The sequence below is a fragment of the Macaca fascicularis genome, chromosome 12 (genome assembly GCF_037993035.2).
Source record: "Macaca fascicularis isolate 582-1 chromosome 12, T2T-MFA8v1.1".
Classification (NCBI taxonomy): Eukaryota; Metazoa; Chordata; class Mammalia; order Primates; family Cercopithecidae; genus Macaca; species Macaca fascicularis.
This window is the reverse complement of record NC_088386.1, coordinates 57,146,668-57,173,468: the sequence shown is the minus strand read 5'-3', so window position 1 is coordinate 57,173,468 and position 26,801 is coordinate 57,146,668. Positions and strand designations below refer to the sequence as shown.

Genomic DNA, 26,801 nt, shown 5'->3' with positions numbered 1-26,801 from the left:
CTCCACCCCAAATCCACAGAATATACATTCTTCTCAGCACCACATCACACTTATTCCAAAATTGACCACATAATTGGAAGTAAAGCACTCCTCAGCAAATGTACAAGAACAGAAATTATAACAAACTGTCTCTCAGACCATAGTGCAATCAAACTAGAACTCAGGACTAAGAAACTCAATCAAAACCGCTCAACTACATGGAAACTGAACAACCTGCTCCTGAATGACTACTTGGTATGTAACAAAATGAAGGCAGAAATAAAGATGTTCTTTGAAACCAATGAGAACAAAGATACAACATACCAGAATCTCTGGGACACATTTAAAGCAGTGTGTAGAGGGAAATTTATAGCACTAAATGCCCACAAGAGAAAGCAGGAAAGATCTAAAATTGACACTCTAACATCACAATTAAAAGAACTAGAGAAGCAAGAGCAAACACATTCAAAAGCTAGCAGAAGGCAAGAAATAACTAAGATCAGAGAAGAACTGAAGGAGATAGAGACACAAAAAACCCTCCCAAAAATCAATGAATCCAGGAGTTGGTTTTTTGAAAAGATCAACAAAATTGACAGACCGCTAGCAAGACTAATAAAGAAGAAAAGAGAGAAGAATCAAATAGACGCAATACAAAATGATAAAGGGGATATCACCACCGACCCCACAGAAATACAAACTACCGTCAGAGAATACTATAAACACCTCTACGCAAATAAACTAGAAAATCTAGAAGAAATGGATAATTTCCTGGACACTTACACTCTTCCAAGACTAAACCAGGAAGAAGTAGAATCCCTGAATAGACCAATAGCAGGCTCTGAAATTGAGGCAATAATTAATAGCCTACCAACCAAAAAAAGTCCAGGACCAGATGGATTCACAGCTCAATTCTACCAGAGGTACAAGGAGGAGCTGGTACCATTCCTTCTGAAACTATTCCAATCTATAGAAAAAGAGGGAATCCTCCCTAACTCATTTTATGAGGCCAACATCATCCTGATACCAAAGCCTGGTAGAGACACAACAAAAAAGAGAATTTTAGACCAATATCCTTGATGAACATCGATGCAAAAATCCTCAATAAAATACTGGCAAACCACATTCAGCAGCACATCAAAAAGCTTATCCACCAGGATCAAGTGGGCTTCATCCCTGGGATGCAAGGCTGGTTCAACGTTCGCAAATCAATAAACATAATCCAGCATATAAACAGAACCAAAGACAAGAACCACATGATTATCTCAATAGATGCAGAAAAGGCTTTTGACAAAATTCAACAGCCCTTCATGCTAAAAACGCTCAATAAATTCGGTATTGATGGAACGTACCTCAAAATAATAAGAGCTATTTATGACAAACCCACAGCCAATATCATACTGAATGGGCAAAAACTGGAAAAATTCCCTTTGAAAACTGGCGCAAGACAGGGATGCCCTCTCTCACCACTCCTATTCAACATAGTGTTGGAAGTTCTGGCTAGGGCAATCAGGCAAGAGAAAGAAATCAAGGGTATTCAGTTAGGAAAAGAAGAAGTCAAATTGTCCCTCTTTGCAGATGACATGATTGTATATTTAGAAAATCCCATTTTCTCAGCCCAAAATCTCCTTAAGCTGATAAGCAACTTCAGCAAAGTCTCAGGATACAAAATTAATGTGCAAAAATCACAAGCATTCTTATACACCAGTAACAGACAAACAGAGAGCCAAATCATGAATGAACTTCCATTCACAATTGCTTCAAAGAGAATGAAATACCTAGGAATCCAACTTACAAGGGATGTGAAGGACCTCTTCAAGGAGAACTACAAACCACTGCTGAGTGAAATAAAAGAGGACACAAACAAATGGAAGAACATACCATGCTCATGGATAGGAAGAATCAATATCGTGAAAATGGCCATACTGCCCAAGGTTATTTATAGATTCAATGCCATCCCCATTAAGCTACCAATGACTTTCTTCACAGAATTGGAGAAAACTGCTTTAAAGCTCATATGGAACCAAAAAAGAGCCTGCATCGCCAAGACAATCCTAAGTCAAAAGAACAAAGCTGGAGGCATCACACTACCTGACTTCAAACTATACTACAAGGCTACAGTAACCAAAACAGTATGATACTGGTACCAAAACAGAGATATAGACCAATGGAACAGAACAGAGTCCTCAGAAATAGTACCACACATCTACAGCCATCTGATCTTTGACAAACCTGAGAGAAACAAGAAATGGGGAAAGGATTCCCTATTTAATAAATGGTGCTGGGAAAATTGGCTAGCCATAAGTAGAAAGCTGAAACTGGATCCTTTCCTTACTCCTTATATGAAAATTAATTCAAGATGGATTAGAGATTTAAATGTTAGACCTAATACCATAAAAACCCTAGAGGAAAACCTAGGTAGTACCATTCAGGACATAGGCATGGGCAAAGACTTCATGTCTAAAACACCAAAAGCAACGGCAGCAAAAGCCAAAATTGACAAATGGGATCTCATTAAAGAGCTTCTGCACAGCAAAAGAAACTACCATCAGAGTGAACAGGCAACCTACAGAATGGGAGAACATTTTTGCAATCTACTCATCTGACAAAGGGCTAATATCCAGAACCTACAAAGAACTCAAACAAATTTACAAGAAAAAAACAAACAGCCCCATCAAAAAGTGGGCAAAGGATATGAATTTCTCAAAAGAAGACATTCATACAGCCAACAGACACATGAAAAAATGCTCATCATCACTGGCCATCAGAGAAATGCAAATCAAAACCACAATGAGATACCATCTCACACCAGTTAGAATGGCAATCATTAAAAAGTCAGGAAACAACAGGTGCTGGAGAGGATGTGGAGAAATAGGAACACTTTTACACTGTTGGTGAGATTGTAAACTAGTTCAACCATTATGGAAAACAGTATGGTGATTCCTCAAGGATCTAGAACTAGAAGTGCCATATGACCCAGCCATCCCATTACTGGGGATATACCCAAAGGATTATAAATCATGCTGCTATAAAGACACATGCACACGTATGTTTATTGCAGCACTATTCACAATAGCAAAGACTTGGAATCAACCCAAATGTCCATCAGTGACAGACTGGATTAAGAAAATGTGGCACATATACACCACGGAACACTATGCAGCCATAAAAAAGGATGAGTTTGTGTCCTTTGTAGGGACATGGATGCAGCTGGAAACCATCATTCTTAGCAAACTATCACAAGAACAGAAAACTAAACACCGCATGTTCTCACTCATAGGTGGGAAGTGAACAATGAGATCACTTGGACTCGGGAAGGGGAACATCACACACCGGGGCCTATCATGGGGAGGGGGGAAGGGGGAGGGGGGAGGGATTGCATTGGGAGTTATACCTGATGTAAATGACGAGTTGATGGGTGCTGACGAGTTGATGGGTGCAGCACGCCAACATGGCACAAGTATACATATGTAACAAACCTGCCCGTTATGCACATGTACCCTAGAACTTAAAGTATAATAATAGTAAAAAAAAAAAAAAAAAAGAAAAACAATACTTTTTCTTTCATTGAAGTCGTTGTTGGATTGCTCAAACAAGCAAACTAACACAATTTCAATTCAAAATAGCATTTATTAAATGACTAGAAATGTACATCTTCATGATTCATCAATAATTATTGGAATTAGGATATCATTTTTGTTATCTAACTGTAAATACTATAGGTCAACCTGCAAAAGAGAAATAAAAATAATATCAGTTACTTCTTACGTGGTTAACCTCAGAGCTCTTTACCAGTCATAAGATGGTTTAAAATTAGGTTCAATAGTGTAATAGATAGTCTATGAAAAACAAAAGTGTGCCTTGAGATGTGGTTCTGATTCTATTTCACTGACACTAGTTCTTCCCTTATTTTCCAATGGGAAATTACACTTTGATGCTTTCTGGAAGTACTCTTAGAGATCATCTAGTCCAATGTCTCACCGTATCCAACTACGACATACCTAACTAACCTTTGCTTGAACAAAATTCAGGACAGAGACCTAACTACTACACAAGGAAGTTTGCTCTATTTTTGGAAAATTATAATATTCAGAAATATTGTTAGAATGTAAGACCACCCTACATTCTCAGGATTTATCACAACAAGGAAGATAATGATGATGATTGATAGATGATAGATAGATAATAGATTGTTTTATGAGTGAACAAATGAATGGACAAATGAAACCAAAATCTATCTCCCTATTATTTCAATGCATTTGTTTTATTTTTTTTTTTACATTCTGAAGTTGTATAACTAATTCTAGTCCTTCCTTGTTTGATGATGTTTTAAATATTTGAAGATAATACTGCTAGTCCTAAGTCTTCCCTTTGTCAAGTAAATGTTTAAGTTTCTAATGAGAAAGTATGAATTATGTTCATCTCCTCTCTGAGACCGAGATAAAAGTACAAGACAGTAATAAAATTATCAGTTGTTATTAATTTATTAATGTATTGTTCTGTAAAATACAGCTTAGACCTGAGGCTAAAATGCTCTCTTCACTCTTTCCTCTCATTTGAGGCCTTGGGATCTACGTGTTAGCCTGTTTGGGTTTGCAGAGCATTCAGTAACCCAAGCAGCCTTATCTTGGCCTGCTTTATATTCCAGCAAGCCTAATATGGATTTGGGCAGCCACATTAACTCAGTGTTACAAATAAAAGAGGACCAGTGAAAACCAAACTGACATGGCCTCACCAATCAAATTAGTCACTTCTCATCCTATGGAAAAGACCTAGTGAAAGGTGGTGAGAAGGCAACAACAGCTTCCTACTAAAAGTTCCTAATCTGACATTTTAGATCTTCCCTCTTTGCATCAACTTCTCTGGAAATTCTAGTTTGCTAACTTTTTAAAATGTAGGACCCAAATCTGAGCACAATTTTTCAGATACAATCCTATTCTTAAGGAATAGAGAGGTGTACTTCCTCTGTGAAAAAAAAAAAATCCCTTTATTTTAAAACTTAGTCAAAAATTTTTGCATTCATTACTATTATAGTGCATCTTATAAATTGTATAATCTTCTCCTACAATTTTTTAAAAACTTTTGTGTATAGTTCCGTAAGTTTTATCACATGTATAGATTCCTATAACTACCATGACAATCAAAATACAGATTAGTTCTATCACCTCAAAAAATTCCTTTATGCTATACCTTTCTGAACACACTTTTTTGTGTGTTGATATCTGTGTTTAACCTTGTATCTGGAAACTTGGCTAAACTAGTTTTATGAGTTGGGGGGGTTCTTTGTTTTTTAGACTCCTTGGGACTTTTTACATAAACAATTATGCTGTTTGTGGATATAGATGGTTTTATTTATTTCTTTCCATACTTCATGGTTTTTCTTTCCTTGCCTTGCCTTTTGCTTTTGCTAGGTTTTAGTATGATGTTGAATAAGAGTGGTGATATTTGACGTCCTTATCTTATTCCTCATCTTATGTGGAAAGCATTTAGTCTTTTACCATTAAGTGTTACATTAGCTGTAGGTTTTGAGGGATGCCCTTTCAGGTTGAAGAAGTTTCTTTCTATTTATAGTTTCCTGATTTTTTTACTAGAACAATTGTGAAATTTTGTCAAATGCATTTTCTGCCTCAATTAAAATGATCATATGGTTTTGCTTATTCTGTTAATGTGGATTACTTTGCTTGGTCTGCAAATATTGAACCAGCCTTTCATTCCCAAGATAAAACCTAATTGGTCACAATATATTAGTGTTTTCATAGATTTGTGGACTTAATTTGCTAATATTTTGTTGAAGACATCTGCATTGATGTTCATGAGGGATATTAGTTTGCACATTTTCTTGTATTGCCTTTGTATGATTTTGGTATCGTGATTAATTCTGGTTTCATAAAATGATTTGGGAAGTGTCTTTTTGTCTTCTATTTTCTAGAAGAAATTATGTAGAATTGACATTATTTCTTCATTAATTTTTAATTTTTAATAGAATTCTCCAGTGAAAAATCTTGTCTAGTATCTGGAAATGTGATTAACTTTTAGATCAATAGTCTTTTTTTTTTTTTTTTTAAACAATTTGAGTCTCTTTTTGTTTGTTTGTTTGCATTTTGAGACAAAGTCTTGCTCTGTTGCCCAGGCCAGAGTGCAGTGGCACAGTCTCGGCCCACTGAGTCCTCACCTCCCAGGTTCAATTGATTCTCCTGCCTCAGCTTCCCAAGTAGCTGGGATTACAGTCATGTGCCATGACACTAGTTAAATTTTGCATTTTTAGTAGAGTTGTGGTTTCACCATGTTGGCTAGGCTGGTCTCCAACTCCTGACTGCAAATGATCTGCCTGCCTTGGCCTCCCAAAGTGCTGGGACTACAGGTGTGAGCCACCTCACCCGGCCAATTCGCTCTTACAGAGGTACCTGGTGCCTTTTCAGGTTGTGTCAGTGTAAAATGGATTGGATTTCAGCTTTTGCCACTGCCAATTCATAATTCTGATTTCTCAGCGGGCCAAGACACTTAGCATTTTCATTCTTCCTTTCTGCTTATAAAATTGTGTCAATTTTTTCCCTCTAACATTCTCCTCACATTGATTTAGTTTTGGGAGAGAGGAACGGTTTAAAAAAATACCCTAGTTGTCTTTTTAACAGGACTTTTGGAGATAGGAAAAGTAGCTGTGTATGTTGTATTAGCTAGTTTTACCTAAAGCCTCCTCATTTTACTTCATTTTTAATTTTATTATGTTTTCAGAGTAAATAGCCAAAATAATATATTTTTATCACTATTATTTGATACTTAATATTCTGTTCTAATAGTTACTCTGTTACTATTATTATTTATTGTAATTGTTATTTTTCTAATCTGCACTTCACAGTAAACAACCCCTCAATGAACTTCAGAAATCTTCTTTTTGTTACCCGAAAGCATTTTTAAATATTCTTAAATCTATAAAACATAATCTATTGAGATACCATTAATAGATGATACTTAATAATCATTTAACATGTGCCACAATCTGTACTAGGTAATGAGAATACTGAATTAAAAGACACACTTGCTTTCTAAGACTTCACATTCTAAGGGAGAAGACATGCAAGTATGTGCTTTTAAATACTATACATGGTAAATGTTATGCCAGAAGTAGGTTTAGTATTCTAAGGGATATATAAGTGAGCACCTAATCCCACTAACTTATGCTAAAACCAAGAATTAAAGGACAAACAGGATCAGGGTGAATAGGGTATTCCAGACAGATGACACAGCTTTGACAAAAGCATAACATTATCAATTAAGCCAATACATTAGGAAAATTGATTTCAAAGGTTATAAATCCTCACTTTGTAAAATTTGAGGTTTTTTCTTTAGACATCTCAAATGATTACACCACCCAGGTGAGAAGAGCATAAATCTAGTAATTTTACTGTAATTTTTTTGTAGGAGAAAATTAAGATACAATCAAGCCAATAGGAGAGCTAGAACTAGAACTGAAATTTTGGTTTTCTGACTGTTATCTGAGTGGTTAATCATTGAATTATTCTGACTCTGCATTCTGAAACTGTTAGTTCCTTAGCTGTCTTATTTTTTTCAGTGTTGCATATAATTAGAGTAATAACTAACATTCATTGTAAAGCTTACAATGTGCCAGGAAAAATGCTAAAACTTTGCATACATTATCTCATTAAAAATGTTTAAAACAGATGAGTATTCTGAGACTTAAAGCAGTGAAGAAAGTTTCCCAGGAGTAGTCAGCTACAAGAAGCGGAAAGAGTTTGAAGACAGGTCAATGCTTCTAGCCAATGTGCTACACTACAAAGGTAATATATTAGTTAAGCGTAAAATCTGAAATTCCTCAATTTCACTTTAAAGCACCTCAGAGTCTGGTCCAGCCATACTTACATACCTCAGACAATATGAATTCCTACTACTGTTCAAAGTGATTTAGGCCATATTGCTCATGAACATTTCATTCTTATTCAACAAAAAATTTAGTAAGCAGTAACTATGTGCCAAGCACCGTATAAGTTATGGCTTTAAAGAAATAAAAGATGCCTATTTAATGCCTTTGCCCTTAAACAGTTCATAGTTAAGAAAGAATAAAATCAATCACTATAATAATGCATATATGGTGCTTCAACCAAGGTAAATCCTGGAATCCAGAAAAAGCATGAGAAGAAAACGACTAAGAATTAGTTGTTTCAGGGATGTGGGAATGTTTCAAAAGGAGGTGATGCTTAACGTAAATAAATCTTAAGGAATAAGAAAAGGTCAGTAAGACAAAAACAAACATAAATGAGGGAGCAATGGCATTAAAGACAGAAGGGACCACATTTTAAGAGGCTTGAGAGAGTCTGCCTCTTTCTATCTAAACAGTAGAATTTAAGACAAAACTTAAGATGACTGTTTAAAAACCACTACTTCAGAGAAGCTTTTCTTGACAATCCCCAGATTTGGTAAATTGCCTGTTTCAGATTCCCACAGCATGCTTCACTAAAGATTGTATCTATCTTGTTCACACTGCTCCCACAGCATTTGAGAAATAATAGATGTTCACAAAGTACTTGTTTAGCAAATGAATAAGTGGTGAATAAACATGTGAGGAAGCTACCAATGCCTCAATATAGATGAAGTGGTTGAAGGGTGTATTTGGGATGTGGCAGGAGATGACCAATAAGCACTAAGTGCCTTTATGCCATGAAAATAACTCTAAAAATTGTCTTAAAGGTAATAGTAAGCCTTTCAATGAGTTTAAGCAGGCAAAGCCCTGATCCTGGTTTATACGTTATAGAGAGTACTCTGGCAGCTCAGGGGTGAGTGAATTGGTTTTTGCATGGTTGAGGTAAGGGGAAGAAAAAGTCCAGTTAAGAAATGGTTACAATAGTCCAGGTGAAGAGAAAGAAAAGAACGGGAAGATTTTGAACTCCTTCAGAGAAAGAATCTACCTAACTTGCTGATTAATTGGTTCTGAGGTTGGGATAAGGAAGTTGAGGATGATTGTCAGGTTGTCATGCTATGAAAGACAAAAACATTTTGAAGAGAATATAGTATATTTAGTTTAATACATATCAAGTTTGAGATATTTATAAGACAAGTGAGCAGAGATGTCTACCAGGATGCAATGTCTACAACACTAAACAGAGGTTAAGGTACAGATTTCAGCTAAAGATATGGAAGTCATCACTATGTAAAGCAGCAATTCTCAATCTTGTCTGCTAATTATATTTACTTGGAATGTTTTTCGAAAATATTCAAGCCTGGATTCTATCTCCATAGATTTTATTTAGTGCTTCTGAAATAAGTTTGGGGATTCAATGTTATTAAAAACCTACACATTTGATTCTGATGCATAGTCACTATTAAGAACCACCAACAAACAGTTCATTTAAATCATGGATATAGATCAGATTTGTTTTTTCCAAACAGTAGGTTGCACACATTGAGGAAGATTGAGACAAAATTATCAGAAAGATTATGATAATAATAACTGCAATTTATTGAGAAGCTATGCCAGGAACTGTGCTAATGATGTTACACATATTATTTCTAGTGGAAAGGAAACCAGAAGGAAGCACAATGAAACCCATGAAAGTCAAGTCACGGAGAATAAAAACGAGTGAATCCGGCACCTTCAACTGAAGTATCCAGGCTCTCTCATTGAGACTGACTAGGCAGTTGGCATGACTCACGGAGAGTGAGAAAAAGCAAGGTGGAGCGACAGCCGACCCGTGAGCCACGCAGAGCAAGGGAAGCTCCCACCCCCAGCCAAGGGAGGAGGTGAGTGATTGTACTACCCTGCCTGGGAAACCACACTTTTCCCATGGATCTGTGAAACCTGAAGATCAGGAGATCCGCTCATGAGCCCATGCCACCAGTGCCTTGGGACCCAAGCACAGGGCTGTGCAGACTTTCAGCAGGCTCAGGCTGTGACCATGGGAAGCAGGCTGGAGAGTGCATAAGACGAACTACTGGGAAGGGACAGCCACCATCACTGCAGCACCAGTCATTTGCTTTCCCCTACCAGTTCCAGGGATACCGAGTAGTTTGGACCTGGAGGAATTCCCCACAGTGCAGCCCAGCAGCTGTGGCAGATTGTGGCCACATTGCTTCTTTAGGTGGGATTTGGATCCATCCCTCCTCACCATGCAGGACATCCCTTTGGGAATTTCAGCAACTCCATCCAGGGGTTTACAGAGATAAATATGATCTCCCTGAGATGGAGGGCCTGTGGGGAGGAGGGGATGCAGTCCCTTGGTTTCAGTGGACTTAGTCTTTCCTGCCTGCTGACTCTGAAGAGTCCAGGCAGACCAGACAAAGGGGATTTTCCCCAGAGCAGTGCACCGGCTCTGCCAAGGGGTAGCCAGAGTGCTTTGTTAACCAAGTCCCTGATCCCATGCCTCCTAACTGGGTGAGACCCTCCCAAGAGGGGTCTCAAGACACCTTATACAGAAGCATTCTGGCCAGCATCAGGTTAGTGCTCCTCTGGAACAGAGCTCCCAAAGGAAGGAGCAGGCAGCCATCTTTGCTGTTCTGTAGCCTCCACTGGTGACACCTCCAAGTGTGGAAGGGATTTAGGCAAATAGGATCTGGAGAGGACTCCTAGCAAACTACAGCAGCCCTATGGAAGAGGGGCCTGACTGTTAAAAGGAAAGCAAACAAACAGAAAGCAACAACAACAGCAACATCAACAGAAAAGAACCCCACAAAAACCCTATCCAAAGGTCAGAAGCCCCAAAGGTCAAAGGTAGATAAGCTCATGAAGATGAGAAAGAACCAACGCAAACATCCTGAAAACTCAAAAAGCCAGAGTGCCTCTCTCCTCCATATGATCACAACGCCTCTCCAGCAAGGACATAGAACCGGGCTGAGGGTGAGATAGATAAACTTACAAAAGTAGGCTTCAGAAGATGAGTAATAAAAAACTTCGCCAAGCTAAAGGAGTATGTTCTAACCCAATGCAAAGAAGTGAATAATCATAATAAAACATTACAGGAGCTGTTAACCAGAATAAACAGTTTAGAGAAGAACATAAATGACCTGGTGGAGGTGAAAAGCACAACAGAATAACTTCACAATGCAACCACAAGTATCAATAGCTGACCAAGTGGAGAAAAGAATCTCAGAGCTTGAAGACTATCTTGCTGAAGTAAGACAGGCAGACAAGATTAGAGAAAGAAGAATGAAAAAGAACAAACAAAACCTCCAAGGACCATAAAGATTATATAAAAAGACCAAACCTATGACTGATTGTGGTACCTGAAAGAGATGGAAAGAATGGAACCAAACTGGAAAACATACTTCAGGATATCATCCAAGGGAAATTCCCCAACCTAGCAAGACAGGCCAACATTCAGATTCAGGAAATCCAGAGAACCCCAGTAAGATAATCCATGAGTAGATCAACCCCAAGACACATAGTCATCAGATTGTCCAAGGTAGGTTGAAATGAAGGAAAAAAAAATGTTAAGGGCAGCCAGAGAGAAAGGCCAGGTCACCTACAAAGGGAAGTCCATCAAACTAACAGCAAACCTCTCGGTGGAAACCCTATAAGCCAGCAGAGACTGGGGGCCAATATTCAACAGTCTTAAAGAAAAGAATTTCTAACCCAGAATTTCATATCTGGCTAAACCACGCTTCATAAGTGAGGGAGAAATAGAACCCTTTTCAGAAACACAAATACTGAGGGAATTTGTCACCACCAGGCCTACCTGCCTTGCAAGAGCTCCTGAAAAAAGCAATAAATATGGAAGGGAAAACCATTAGCAGCCACTACAAAAACACACTGAAGTACACAGACCAATGACATTATGAAGCAACTACACTAACAAGTCTGCAAAATAACCAGCTAGCATCGAGATGACAGGAACAAATTCATACATAACGATATTATTCTTAAATTAAATGGGCTAAATCCCCAAATCAAAAGACACAAAATGGCAATCTGGATAAAGAGTCAAGACCCTGGCTCATGCCTGTAATCCTAGCACTTTGGGAGGCTGAGGTGGGTGGATCACCTGAAATCAGGAGTTCAAGACCAGCCTGATCAACATGGTGAAACCCCATCTCTGCTAAAACTACAAAAATTGGCTGGGCGTGGTGTCACATGCCTGTAATCCCAGCTACTTGGGAGACTGAGGCAGGAGAATGGCTTGAACCTGGGGGATGGAGGTTGCAGTGAGCCAAAATCATGCCACTGCACTCCAGCCTGGGTGACAGAGCAAGACTCTGTATCAAAACAAACAAACAAACAAAAAAGAGTCAAGACCCATTGGTGTGCTGTATTCAAGAGATCCATCTCACATGCAAAGATACAGATAGGCTCAAAATAAAGGCATGGAGGAAAAATTTGCCAAGCAAGTGGAAAGCAGAAAAAAGCAGGAGTTGAAATCCTAGTTTCTGACAAAAGAGACTTTAAACCAACAAAGATCAAAAAAGACAAAGAAGGGCATTATATAATGGTAAAGGGTTTAATTCAACAAGAGGAGCTAACTATCCTAATTCTATATGCCCCCAATACAGGAGCACCCAGATTCATAAAACATATTCTTGGAGACCTATGAAGAGACTTAGACTCCCATACAATAACAGTGGGAGATAATAACACCCTGCTGTCAATATTAGCCAGATCATCAAGACAGAAAATCAACAAAGATATTCAGGACTTGAAGTCAGCTCTGGATCAAGTGAATTTGACAGTTATCTACAGATCTTTCCACCCCAAAACAACGGAATATACATTCTTCTCAGCACTACATGCTGCTTACTCTAAAATTGATCACATAAGTGGAAGTAAAACACACCTCAGCAAATGCAAATGAAATAAAATCACAACAGTCTCTCAGACCACAGCACAATCAAATTAGAACACAAGATTAAGAAATTCGCTCAAAACTACATGACTACATAGAAATTGAACAACCCACTCCTGAATGACTTCTGGCTGAATAATAAAATTAAGTCAGAAATCAAGAAGTTCTTTGAAACTAATGAGAACAAAGAGAGCATACCAGAATCTCTGGGACACAGCTAATGCAGTGTTAAGAGGGAAATTTATAGCACTAAATGCTCCCATCAAAATGCTAGCAATATCTCAAACCCACATCCTAACACCACAACTAAAAGAACTACTTACAGAGAATCAAGAGCAAACAAACCCCAAAGCTAGCAGAAGACAAGAAATCAGCAAGATCAGAGCAGAACTGAAGGAGGGAGAGACACAAAAAATCCCTTCAAAAAAATCAATGAATCCAGGAGTTAGTTTTTTAAAAAAATTAATAAAATAGAACACTAGTTAGACTAATAGAGAGGAAAAGAGGGAAAAAATCAAATAGATACAGTAAAAATGATAAAGACGATATCACAACTGACACCACAGAAATACAAACAACAATCAGAGAATACTATAAACACCTCTATGCAAATAAACTAGAAAATCCAGGAGAAATGGATAAATTCCTGGACACATACACCCTCCTCACACTGACCTACAAAGAAGTTGATTCTGTGAAGAGACCAATAACAAGTTCTGAAATTGAGGCAGTAATAAATAGCCTCCCAACCAAAACAGCCCAGGACCAGATGAATTTACAGCTGAATTCTACCAGAGGTACAAAGAGGGGTTGGTACCATTTCTTCTGAAACTATTCCAAACAATTGGAAAGGAGGGACTCCTCTCTAACCCATTTTATGATGCCAGCATCATCCTGACACCAAAACCTGGAAGAGAGACAACAAATAAAGAAAACTTCAGGCCAATATCCCTGATGAATATCAATGCAAAAATCTTTAAGAAAATGCTGGCAAACTGAATCCAGCAGCACATAATAAAGCTTATCCACCATAATCAAGTCTACTTCATCCCTGAGATGCAGGAGTGGTTCAACATATGCAAATCAATAAACATAATTCATCACATGAACAGAACTAAAGACAAAAACCACATGATTATTTCAATAGATGCAGATAAAGGACTTTGATAAAGTTCAACATCCCTTCATGTTAAAAGCTCTAAATAAACTAGGTTTGAAGGAACATACCTCAAAATAATAAAAGCCATTTATGACAAACCCACAACCAATATCATACTGAATGGGCAAAAGCTGGAAGCATTCCCCTTGAAAACTGGCACAAGACAAGGATGCTCTCCACCACTCCTATTCAAATAGCATTGGGAGTTCTGGCCAGGGCAATCAGGCAAAAAATAAATAAATAAAGCGTATTGAAATAGAAAGAGAAGAAATCAAACTGTCTTTGTTTGTCCATGACATGATCCCATACCCAGAAAACCCCATCATCTCAGGCCAAAAGTTTCTTAAGCAGATACGCAACTTCAGCAAAATCTCAGGATACAAAATCAACATGCAAAAATCATAGGCATTCCTATACACCAACAACAGACAAGCATAAAGTCAAATCATGAATGAACTCTCATTCACAATTGCTACAAAGAAAACAAAATACCTAGGAAAACAGCTAACAAGGAATGTGAAGGACCTCTTCAAGGAGAACTACAAACCACTGCTCAAGGAAATCAGAGAGGACTCAAACAAATGGAAAAACAATCCATGCTCATGGATAAGAAGAATCAACATCATGAAAATAGCCATACTGCCCAAAGTAATTTATAGATTCAATGATTAAACTACCATTGATATTCTTCACAGAATTAGCAAAAACTATTTTAAAATTCATATGGAACCAAAAAAGAACTGGCATAGTCAAGGCAATCCTAAGCAAAAAATAAAGGCAATCCTAAGCAAAAAATAATAAAGCTGGCAACATCACCTTACCCAACTTCAAACTATACTACAAGGCTACAATAACCAAAACAGCATGGTATTGGTACAAAAACAGACACATAGACCAATGGAACAGAACAAAGAACTCAGAAATAAGACCATACATCTACAATTGTCTGATCTTCAATGAACCTGACAAAAACAAGCAATGGAGAAAGTATTCCCTATTTAATAAATGGTGCAGAAAATTGAAAATGGACCTTTTCCTTACATCTTATACAAAAATTAACTCAAGATGGATTAAAGACTTAAATGTAAAACCCAAAACTATAAAAACCCTAGAAGAAAATCTAGGCAATATCATTCAGGACATAGGCATAGGCAAAGATTTCATGACAAAAATATCAAAAGCAATTGCAACAAAAGCAAAAATTTACAAATGGGATCTAATTAAACTAAAGAACTTCTGCACAGCCAAAGAAACTATTGAGAAAACAGACAACCTATAGAATGGGAGAAGATTTTTGCAATCCATCCATCTGACACAGGCCTAGTATCCAGAGTCTACAAGGAACTTAAACAAATTTACACGAAAAAAATAACCCCATTAAAAAGTGGGCAAAGGACATGAACAGACACTTCTCAAAAGAAGATATATAAGCAGCCAAAAAACATATTTTAAAAAGCTTAATATTGCTGATTATTAGAGAAATGCAAATTAAAACCACAATAAGATATCATCCCACACCAGTCAGAATGGTGATTATTAAGAAGTCAAGAAACAACAAATGCTGGAAATAGGAACACTTTTACATTTTTGGTGGGAATGTAAATTAGTTCAAACATTGTGGAAGACAGTGTGGCAATTCCTCAAAGACCTGGAACCAGAAATACCATTTGACCCAGTAATCGCATTACTAGGTATGTACCCAAAGGAATATAAATCATTCTATTATAAAGATACATGCATGCATATGTTCATTGCAGCACTACTCACAATATCAAAGGCATAGAATCAACCCAAATGTCCATCAGTGATAGACTGGATAAAGTAAATGTGGTATAATACACACCCTGGAACACTATGTGGCCATAGAAAGAAATGAGATCATGTCTTTTACAGGGATATGGATGGAGCTGGAAGCCATTATCATCTGAAAACTAACACAGGAACAGAAAACCAAATACCACAAGTTCTCACTGGGAGCTGAAAGATGAGAACACATGGACACAGGGAGGGGAAAAACACACACTGGGGTCTGCTGCGGCATGTGAGAGAAGAGGGAGAGCATCAGGAAAAATAGCTAATGCATGCTGGGCTTAATACCTAGGTATGGATTGATAGGTGCAGCAAACTACCTTGGCACACATTTACCTATGTAACAGACCTGTGTATCTGCACATGTACCCCAGAACTTAAAATAAAATAAAAGTCACAATTCTTCCATTAAGTCTTTCACAGTAGTTTCAGTTTACCTTCATGTCTTCAGTCTCAATTTGGCATTTAGAATATACTAATTTATACATAGCTATCTAATTCAGGTGTTTATACTCTAAACAGTATGAAACAGTAGTTAAGACCAACAGCTGTAGAGCTAGACTTTCTGGGTTTGAAACTTAAATCATCCTATACTTTGCTGGCAATTTTGATCTTGGGCAAGCTACTACATTTCTTTTTCAGTATACTATATATGCTTAAGGTAGAATGTAAATGTATGTATAGATATACATACATACTAAAATTGTGTTTACATAGGATGTATAGTATGTGTGTGTATATATATGCATATTTAATATACACATACATATTTGTAGCTCCTACCTAGTTCAGTGGGGATAATTATAATAACCTATGTTTATTAAGTTAGGCACTGTACCAAACACTCTAGGCACTGTTTGAATTATTAATTTATTAATTTATTTGATTTTCATTACAACTCTAGAGATTAACACATTAGTGTCCTCATTTCACAGATGAAAACACTGAAGAAAAGAGAGATTAAGTAACTTTCCTGAGTCAAAAATTGCCAGTAAAGTGGAAGATACAGGATTCTAACACAGGAGTCCCGCTCTGGAACCCTAGCTCCTTGCTACTGTGGTATACAGCTTTCCCCCATGTTATACAGTAGCCTCGATAAAATCTTAAGAGCTTAAATTGAATTTGGGGAAAAAATGAGTAGTATACATTTGGTATACAAAAATAATGGTATACATTTACATGCCACACATCATAATATGCTTCACTGGACCCAGTCTCTGTTGCCTTTTAGAAAGAGTAATTTCATGGAGGAATACTGAATTCTCCTTTAACTTATTGTTGTTATTAATCTTCCTGTATTGCCATTTTTAAAAGTCTTAAGATGAAGAAAGGGTCCTTTTCCTCTAAATGCCTTTTATTTGCTTTTTGAGAAACAAAACTGTGTTTAAACGTTTAAAGCAACTCGAAGCCCAATGATATCCAAGGTTTCTTTCAGAAATGGGACTCTGATTCTAAAACAAGTACTTAAAATTTGTTGGGTTCCTACCAGGTGAATGGCTCTTTCCTAGGCAATGTGAAATTGCAAAGACTAATAAGTACAACTTCACAAGAACTTCTAGAAAATACGACTTTCAAATAATGTAGATTTATACAGGAAGTATAGAGTATTCTCCGTTACATGAGTCTCCTATTGTTCTAAAAATAGAGTCAGGTGAGCACCTGTGTCTGGTTTTATTTTAACTCTCCCTGTAGAATTCCAGGAGTTTTACTTCTGACATACTTTTTACGGATCATTTATACTAAGTGAGAGTAATAGGTTCCAATTTTTTCACAATTACCATGTACAAATGACGTCTTCCTGCATCTGATACCAAAAATCACATCCCAGCTGTCATATCTAAAGGAAATCTGCTCTTGGAAGGTATCCAGCTTTTTTACTAACCTCAGGCAATACTAAAATGCCTCTGGTGTATGGAGTAGAAGAAGGCGATATTAAAAGTATTTGCAAACATGGTTTACTTTATCATTTTTAAATGAACAAAGAACAAAGGTAAAATATTCAGTGACTTCCGTGATTCAAAATGGCAATTTTAATTTCCAATTTTCCCTAAGACAAAGTCCTTTTTATCCAACTATTCACCATAGTAACATGAGTACTCATTGTATTAAAATGATCCCACTAGATTGTCCTTGCTTTAGGAAATGTCAAAAACAAAGCCAAAGCTAAATCAGATTACGTACCAATAAAATGGAGTTTACATCACGGACAAGCAGGAGGTCTCTTAGGATCTGAAATCTAGGACTTTTGAGTGCTTGTGGATAGACTGAGAAATGCTCTCATGTGCAATTTTGATAGAAAATTTTATTAAAATCCTTCAGTTTGTTTTTACCCCCTACCTTGTCTACTAACTACTAAATCTACTCAGGAATTTAATTTTCATTCTCAAAGTCTCAAGAGGGTTAGAGCTCTGAAAATGACTTCAAAATATAGGTACTGCTCTTTTGTTTTATATTTTATTTTTTCCAGGAATAAGTACATCAGCAAAGAAATGTTCTCAGTTTAGAAATCATAATCTAGCATTCAAGATTCTATACTTATCTGGTCCCAAGAAACCTTTTCTGTGATAAGTCTAAGTTATCCCACTAGGCTATAGCCAAAATGAACTATTCTATTATTCGCTTTCTGCCTCCCTACCTTTAATGATGTTTCTTCTGCCTGAAATGACCTTTTCTCTATGTTGGCCAGTCTTCAAGACTTACCTCATGGCATTCACTACTTTCCATATTCTGCCATAGTTACTTGTATTTTGTAGTTACAACCCATTACCTGTGACCTCCTGAAGGCAGAGACCTACAGACTTTTATATCCTTGCCCAGTACAGTTCTTTCTAGAACATTGTAGAGTTTTGTATATTTGTTTTTAAAAATTGCACTATTCTGAGATTCAACTGACTCTGTGCCAATTTGGGGGAAACAGCAGCACACTGAGGAAATTTCTTCAGAGAAGAGAAGTGAAATTCAGAGATGTAACAAAATGCCATATTTAAGCAGGTAAATTTAATCCAAATATCGTATTACTCACTTGTCTTTGAAGTTTATTGAGAATTTTAAGCAGATTAATGTTTTTACATTAAATAATCACCAGCAATTTAAAATATTATACTCTATCAAATGGGAACTTGAATCGTTCTATTTATATATGTAGTATTCTATTTATAATATATTTCATTTAGTGTTTCATCTAGAATGAAAATGCCAAGAAATAAAATTATTAAAAACAAGTTGTGTTTGACTTTCAAATAATTTTTTGTCCTGGACACTTTTGATGACTAAGTATCACTAAATCTAGATAAATTTGCCCCTATTATTTTCTTTAAGCCTTTAAAGAAAGGCTTTTTCTTTAACCCCTTAATTTTAGTCTTAAACAATAAACAAGAAAGACCTTAAGTTGCTGTTAAATTTTCCCAAAGTCCTAGTAATCTTTCAGTCATGAATAAAGTAGTTGGTATAATACAGAGAAGCAAAGAATCTGCACACAGAATTCTAAGAGAGTTTGAATCAGCCTGGTAGGTAGATGCAAAGTTTAAACACAAAATCTTTCATCAAGTCACAATTCTTATTGTCAGTAAATGTTAGAATTGAAATGGATATAGCATGTTGTTCTTTGTTTGCATTTTTATAACTATATTTCAGTGTAGCATATATAATTTCTTATTTGATAAAGAGAGTAAGGGAGAGGGAACAAAACTAAACTGCATGATGACTGTTACAAAGTCCTGCCAATAGCCCATCCAACCTCTTAGAATGTCTATAACAAAGTCTGTCGACAAAGGATGTTGACAATAATATATTTGCTATATGTCAGGTACTCTTAAAAGTGTTTCATATACATTAACTCACTTAATGTTTACAACTCTCTGAGGTAGGTGCCATTATTATCCCTATATTACATATCAGGAAACAAGCCAAGATGATACAGCTAGTAAGTAGCATAGCTAAGATTTGAACCCAGAGAACATGGCAGTCCAGACACTGAACTATTGCACTAGCCTCTTATTGCAGCCAGCCGTTACAAACCAGAAGAATTTGCAAATCAACTTTCTATTGCTCTAATACAAGGAAACAGACACTTTGGAGGCACTATCAGGAAGCGTGTTCCAGTTTGGGATTCTGGGGAAACAAGCGCTTTGCATCTTCTCTACCCACCTTCCTGCAACTTCAGCAAGCATATTGGAATAAAAGAGAAGAGAGCAATGGCCTTACTCTTCACCAAGCAGCAGCTAAGGTCCGCTTCCATAATTAGTTGGTCCTGATCTGCCTTCTCAGAGCCTGAGGTAAATCCTATTCCCCCATTTTATTCAAAGGACTCTCCAAATGACCTAGTTAGTAACAGACACTTCCACATTTGCTACTCTTTATTTCCAAGTTTTATCCCTATACAGTAAAAACCCCTTCCATAATACTGAGCCTGGAATTAGACAGGATTGATCAAGTCTCTATGTTGAGCTGATACTTCTGCCTCCTGCCAGTGAACTAGGTCCACCTTCAGTCTCAAACTGACAATGATGGCTTATACAACATGCAAAGCTATTTTACTGATTCACAGTTTATAAAGCCCTATACAAGAAATCATGCACTCTAAAAGTCTTTAATGCAATTTTAAATAAAGTTATGGGATGCATAATTAAACAGTTTGACCTAAGCCTTCATTTATCTAATATCAAGAAATTTACATGAGGAAAAAGAGGTTACATGTAACTCCTTCTAGGATTAATCAGCTTATAGATTAAGTTAAAACTGACTGTAGCATACTGCCTACCAAAAGTCAATTCAAAATGGGAACACAGTTTATTGTATACATTTTCTAATCTCCTTGAAAGCAGGAAATGACTTTTTCTTTTCTGCATTCCTCATAACACCAAATACATACAGTATCATGCAATGATCAGCCTTTACTATGTTACTGAATTGAAGAATTACTCAAATAGTTTTTTATTGGCAGCTTACCTTTAGAAACCTTTATGATATATCACGAAATGCATGTAAAATAGTATAAATGAAGGCAACCTTTGTAAGGAAGATGACCAATCATTACTGGGCAAGTTTACAATCAGTTTTATCATTCCAAAGGGCAAGATTATCTTGCCATGCAAGAAAAAAGATTGACATTGCATTTAACTACATTCTAACCAGTCTTTGCTTTTTATTGTAGTGTATTTTGAAATAGTAACAGAGAAAAATTTCTCTGATTTGTTACAGAAATGACAATTCTAAAATAGTAATTTTTTTCCACCTTACAAAATTATCAAGATATCCTCATTTAAATGCTACTAAAGGAAAGTAACCAAAAATCTTTACAGTTTGGTTCTCTTGAAAGGTCAGGAATACAGTGAAAAATAGCAGAATGCTGTGAAACCAATACCAAGAGGAATCCCAAAGCAATGCCAAGAAACAGAATGTACTCATAATGACTAATACATGCAAATACTGGAAATAAATTCTAACAGATTAGACAGGTTTTGTTGCAATTAAAAGGTATATTCAAATCATTTCAAAATTAATCAAGCTTAAGAATATGCCAATCTTCCCTACTAATAAGAATATAAGCTGGCTAAGTAGCCTGAATAACATATAAATTATAGTTAATATCAGTAGGCAGAATGTGTTTTTAATTAAAAAGGAGAAACTTACCCCTTAACTGAATCAATTCATTGTTTCAGACTTCCTTAAATATATTCATTTTTTAATCTATGTCATTTCACCCTGATAAAGGATTAAATTACAATCAGGCTACAGAATCATGAAGACAAAACCATCTTGCTGTTGAGAACTGCTGCAACATGTTTATCTCTTTTTGATTATTTTATTTAATATAAAGTACCTGAAAAGTTCTCTAACATTGAGGCAGAAGTATGTGCAATATTTTTAAAAATGAAATATATTTCCTTCAAAATCTGAATGTCAAATATAGGTAGTTTCTTACCCAAGTATATAATTCTGAGGATATGCTATAACAAATCAAAGTTAATGCATTATATATAACTTGATGGGTGAAAATAGTTTAAAATAAATAGCAGAGTTTCAGGACAAAATGGACATTGAAATCCAAATCATTTGCATGTTTAATATAGTCAAGTATTTTCAGTTTGAAAATGAAAGTAAGCAAAGGACGAAGCTCTCTGGGTAAAAAAATCTTCAACAAGCTTAAATGTCACAAGCTTTCTTTGTGAAAAACAGATTTATAGTCTGCTTTCATCTATGAACAATGCATTAGTATATATCTACCTTAAAAGCACCAAGAGCATCAGTATTTCAATAGATCTCAGAAATGATTAAAACCAATGTCTTTAAAACGGTTTAGATAATGCAACATAAATTTCAGGAAATTAGTTTATAGGTCAGATGCTGCAAAGACGATTCTATTCACCAAACTTTCATTGCTATATAGCATACTACAGTGGTAGCAGCGTCAGTTTCTATGCTTAAAAAAAATTCCAAATAATAAAAATATTTGTAATATATCACTATCTGTAAGCAGCTAGCTATGATGTATCCTTATCAGTTTGATCAATTTATACTATTTTTATCACTTGAAGTAAAACATAAAGATTGACTCTATTCAGGCTTACTCTGGAAAAATCTGAAGCGCCCCAAACCTTGCTTTTAATCACATTCAAAGAATCTCTTCCTTTACCGCCCTCTCCCCCAAAAAGCTAAACACAAATTTAAACACATACACATGCACAGGCACACACACACACACACATTTCTAATAATCATATTGTTCAGCTGCTGTAAATCTTACTTGTTCAAATATCCTAAGGAAAGTCTGACAATAAACAATTACATTAGTCAATATATTTTCAATGAGTAAGAACTAGAAAAAACAAGCACCCTACATTCTAATATTATCATCATAATTCATGAGGTCATACCTGATGACTTAGAGATTGAAAAGGCTCACAGGTTCCAGACTGCATGACCTTTCTATTTCCAGAAACCCCTAAAGACTGCATTTCCTGTCTTACAAAAGATAATCACAGCGATCTCTATGTCTCAGCATCTTCAGGGCTAGTGAAAAAAATATCAAACAGCAGATCTGTCCATCAGTATCTGTTTAAGCCATCATCAAGATGTCAAATCATATACTATTTATCATCTCCCCTGTGCAGTTACAAACACCCCATACTAAGAGAGACTGACACAGTTGTATTTGCTGATGCTGCTAATGCTGTCTGAAAACAGTAAGCTTACTGCTTAGAGCAATTCTGCATCATCCAAACAGAGAATGAGCCACATCCTTCAGATTTCCCATTTCTGATACTATGAAGATTTCATTTGCCAAGGAGAGTCAAATTTTTTCAGTCCTTTAAAAAAAGCAGTTCTCCTTTTAATTAAGTATCCAATGTGTCTGTTGCAAATACCGTGTTAAAATGTCAACTTTTAATTATTAGGCAGCTTTCTCTATACGTGACTAAGCTTTAGGCTTTATGACTTACCAAGCAAAATTATATTCTCTTAAAGGAATCTTCCCTCCAAACTCTGAATATCATCACTTATCCACCCATCAAAATGCTGAGTGCCTAAAAAGGATTTTTATTTTGGCAATCTTTGATAGTTGTGTAAATAGTAAATAGGTAAATACATATTCACCTTTTAATTTTCAGGAATTTCATTTATGTTTCAGATTCATCATATGAACATACATTTTATATTTTTATTTAATTTCTTTTTCTAAAGAGTTTAACATGCAAAAGATTTGCCAAGCAAAATTGTACTGTCTTGAAGGAATCTTCCCTCCAGACTATGGGTATCATCACTTATCCACAAATCAAAATGATGAGTGCCTACACAGGAGTTTTATTTTGGCAATCTTTGATAGTTGTGTAAATAGTAAATAGGCAAATACATATTCCCCTTTTAATTTTCAGGGATTTCATTTATGTTTCAGATTCTTCAGACCAACATACATTTTATCTTTTTATTTAATATCTTCTAAAGAGTTTACATGTAAAAGATAATGTGGTATTACCAAATTCTAAAACTGCATAGTTAAGTCAAGTAATGAAACCTATGTAAGTTATTGGCATTTTTACTATGAATTTTCACTGTGTCTTAATTATCAAAGTTTGAGTACTGTTTTCTTTTACCACAACATAGCAGAATCAGGAAACTTTAAGATTGATAAAGTGTTCTAATAATAGAATCAATATCTCAAAAATTATAATTAGAAATGCTTTCTCTTTACCATGTGACAAAAGATTGTGTTTTAGAAATAAAGAAAACACAAACCAAAAAAAAAAAAAAAGACTAAGATTATACTCAATTCAACTACATTCAAAATTAAGACACCAAGTACAAGTACAACATATTATCCTGAAACGGCCCTCACATTATGAACAGCCTGAATTCTTGATTATGAACTCTTTATTTACCTGTGAATAGTTTCCCTTCTTTCACACACAACATTTGATGGAGACTAGCCACAATGAGTCTTAAGAAACCGGGCTGATCCAAATTATACCTTTAGAAAAACTACTGCCTCTAACTGCACAGGTTGGAGACACAGAGCTTGGTATTCTGCTGTATGTGTACTGTAACACATCTGAATGAAAACTCACATGTAAACAAATATTTCTATCTATGTAGTATTTACCCTCTTTTAATCAAAATAGGTACTCATCCTTTAAGACCTATCCTCTTAATAAAGCCTCCCTAAGCTACATCATCTCTCTTTCTATATTCATTCTTTCCTGTAGAAAACATTGAACATCTTCTGTGTGTCAGGTACCATATAGGTGCTAGGGACTCCATAACAAACAACACAAAACCTGACATCACAGAAAGCAGATAAATCAAACAAGTATGTTTTGTTATAACTGAAGAATTAAAAGTTGATATGAAAGCAGTAGCAAGGCATCCTACCCTAATCTAGGGATCAGAGAGGATTTCCCTAGGGAAGTACTGTTAAAACAGAAGATTCTGAGCTAGTCACATTCAAGGAATGGCAAATACAGAATAGGTTGGACCATAAAGTGTAAGAACAGAGGGGAGAGATGAGAAGCGAGGCCCAGTCACGGTAAGTCTCAGGAGCCATTTAAAGAGTGTGAGCTTTACCCTTAGGGAAATGAGAAACCGTCAGCATAATCAGGTTTAAAATATCCTGGCTACTCTATAGACAATTGAGTAAAACAAAACTGGAGGACGGGAGACAAATTAGAAGAATGTTACATAATTTCAATCAGGGGATGATGATGACCTGAACCAAAGAAGTGGCAGTAGGAATGAAGAGAAATGAATAGATTCCAGATCTTACTGAAAGATCCACATCTTACTGAAAAAAGATAGAATTCAGGGATTGAATGTGAGAAATGAGGAAAAGAGAAACATCAAGCAAGGTTCATTCCTAATCTCCTATACGATTACATATCAAAGCTATTAAATGAATCAATAATGAAAAATAAGAAAATTGAACTTTTCCTTCAGGTATTTTCTCACAGCATGAATACAAACAATGATATTTTTATCATTCTCTGGATGTTATTAATTAGTATATATAATCTAATTTCCTTCAGTGTTTTCTTGTAAGCACAATTGATCTTTGCAATAAAAACATGAAACCTGAGTGCAAAGCAGCTCTTAATCTCTCTATTATCTAGTTGACAAGATCTATTTAAACCAAAAAATTACTTAAAATCTATTATTTGACCCTCTTAATAGTAATTTAACACAATTACTAAAAACTATGATACCCCATTTTAGGAAACCATTGCTCTAAAACAAATTAATTATTCATACAGTATGTTACTCATACCAGTGTTATTAAGATATGGTCATACCAGTAAAGCAGAATACCTCTAGACTTTCCCTAATAAGACTTAACAAATATTTGATAAAAGAAATGAAAAGTAGCCAAAACCTAGCAGAACACCCTTGGACTGAAAGAAGAGAGAGCCAAAAGAGTGTATCTTTGTCCATTTGGGCTGCTGTAACAAAATACCACAACAACAAATACTTATTTCTCACAGCTCTCAAGGCTGAGAAGTCTCACTCTAACCTCACATGGCAGAAAAGGGGGCAAGGCAACTCTCTGGGGGCTCTTTTATAAGGGCACTAATTCGATTTATGAAGGCTCTGCCCTCACGGTCTAATCGTCTCCCAAATGTGTCACCTAATGCCATTATATTGGTGATTCCATTGTCAACACACGAACTTTGGAGGTGCAACAACAGTCAGACCACAGCAGGGTAAAAAGCACACATTGAAGGTAACTCTATTTATTTAATGACTTGCTGCACATGAGAACATCTCAAATAATAAAGGATTAGCATCTTAAAAGAGCAAGAACTTCTTTATAATAATTACTACTCATTTAGCTCTGGCTTTTCATCTCTTAGGGATCATGTGATCCAATACACTTATTTTACAGATGGGGAAAACTAAACTTTAGGGGAGCTAAGTACATACCCAAGATCAGTTAGTAGGAGGGCCAAGGTCAAAATTCAGAATTCCTGTTTCCTGGTTTTCCCCAATAGAAGTCACTACTGTTTGAAATCATATATATATATATATATATATATTTTTTTTTTTTTTTTTTTAAAGACAGAGTCTCTCTCTGTCGCCCAGGCTGTGGTGCAGAGGCCAGATCTCAGCTCACTGCAAGCTCTGCCTCCCGGGTTCACACCATTCTCCTGCCTCAGCCTCCCGAGTAGCTGGGACTACAGGCACCCGCCACCTCACCCAGCTAGTTTTTTATACTTTTTAGTAGAGACGGGGTTTCACCGGGTTAGCCAGGATGGTCTCGATCTCCTGACCTCGTGAGCCGCCCGTCTCAGCCTCCCAAAGTGCTGGGATTACAGGCTTGAGCCACCACGCCCGGCCGAAATTATATTTTTGTATAAATACACTATATCTTAGTCATTCGAATAACATTCATTTTAATATTTTTAGTTGAGAAACAGTAAAAAACTATAAGAATCAAAAGGTTTCTATATTAAAGTTTACTTTTATCATAAAGAATTTACCTTTTATTTGTATTCAAAAGTGACTTGCTTCAAATACCTCAGTAAATGCAAGTAATTCATTTTGTTTTACATACTATTGCTTTAAAAAGTATAAATTAGTTCATCTTC

General features: G+C 36.0%; 1 protein-coding gene across 20 annotated transcripts in view; it reads right to left on the bottom strand.

The window, feature by feature from the left end:
* SLC4A10 (solute carrier family 4 member 10) overlaps positions 1 to 26,801 on the bottom strand; it is a 391,994-nt gene that overhangs the window by 280,601 nt on the left and 84,592 nt on the right. For 8 of the 20 annotated variants that reach the window (XM_065525564.2, XM_065525565.2, XM_005573309.5 and 5 more), the window contains exon 2: positions 22,605 to 22,740. The exons of 11 other annotated variants lie outside the window; for them this stretch is intronic. In XM_065525564.2, the coding sequence (XP_065381636.1) occupies positions 22,605 to 22,685 (81 nt within the window). In that variant the 5' untranslated portion in view covers positions 22,686 to 22,740. Of the gene's footprint in view, positions 1 to 21,360; positions 21,433 to 22,604; positions 22,746 to 26,801 lie in introns of those variants that run through there. One more of the 20 variants, XM_074009302.1, reaches the window with a different exon arrangement.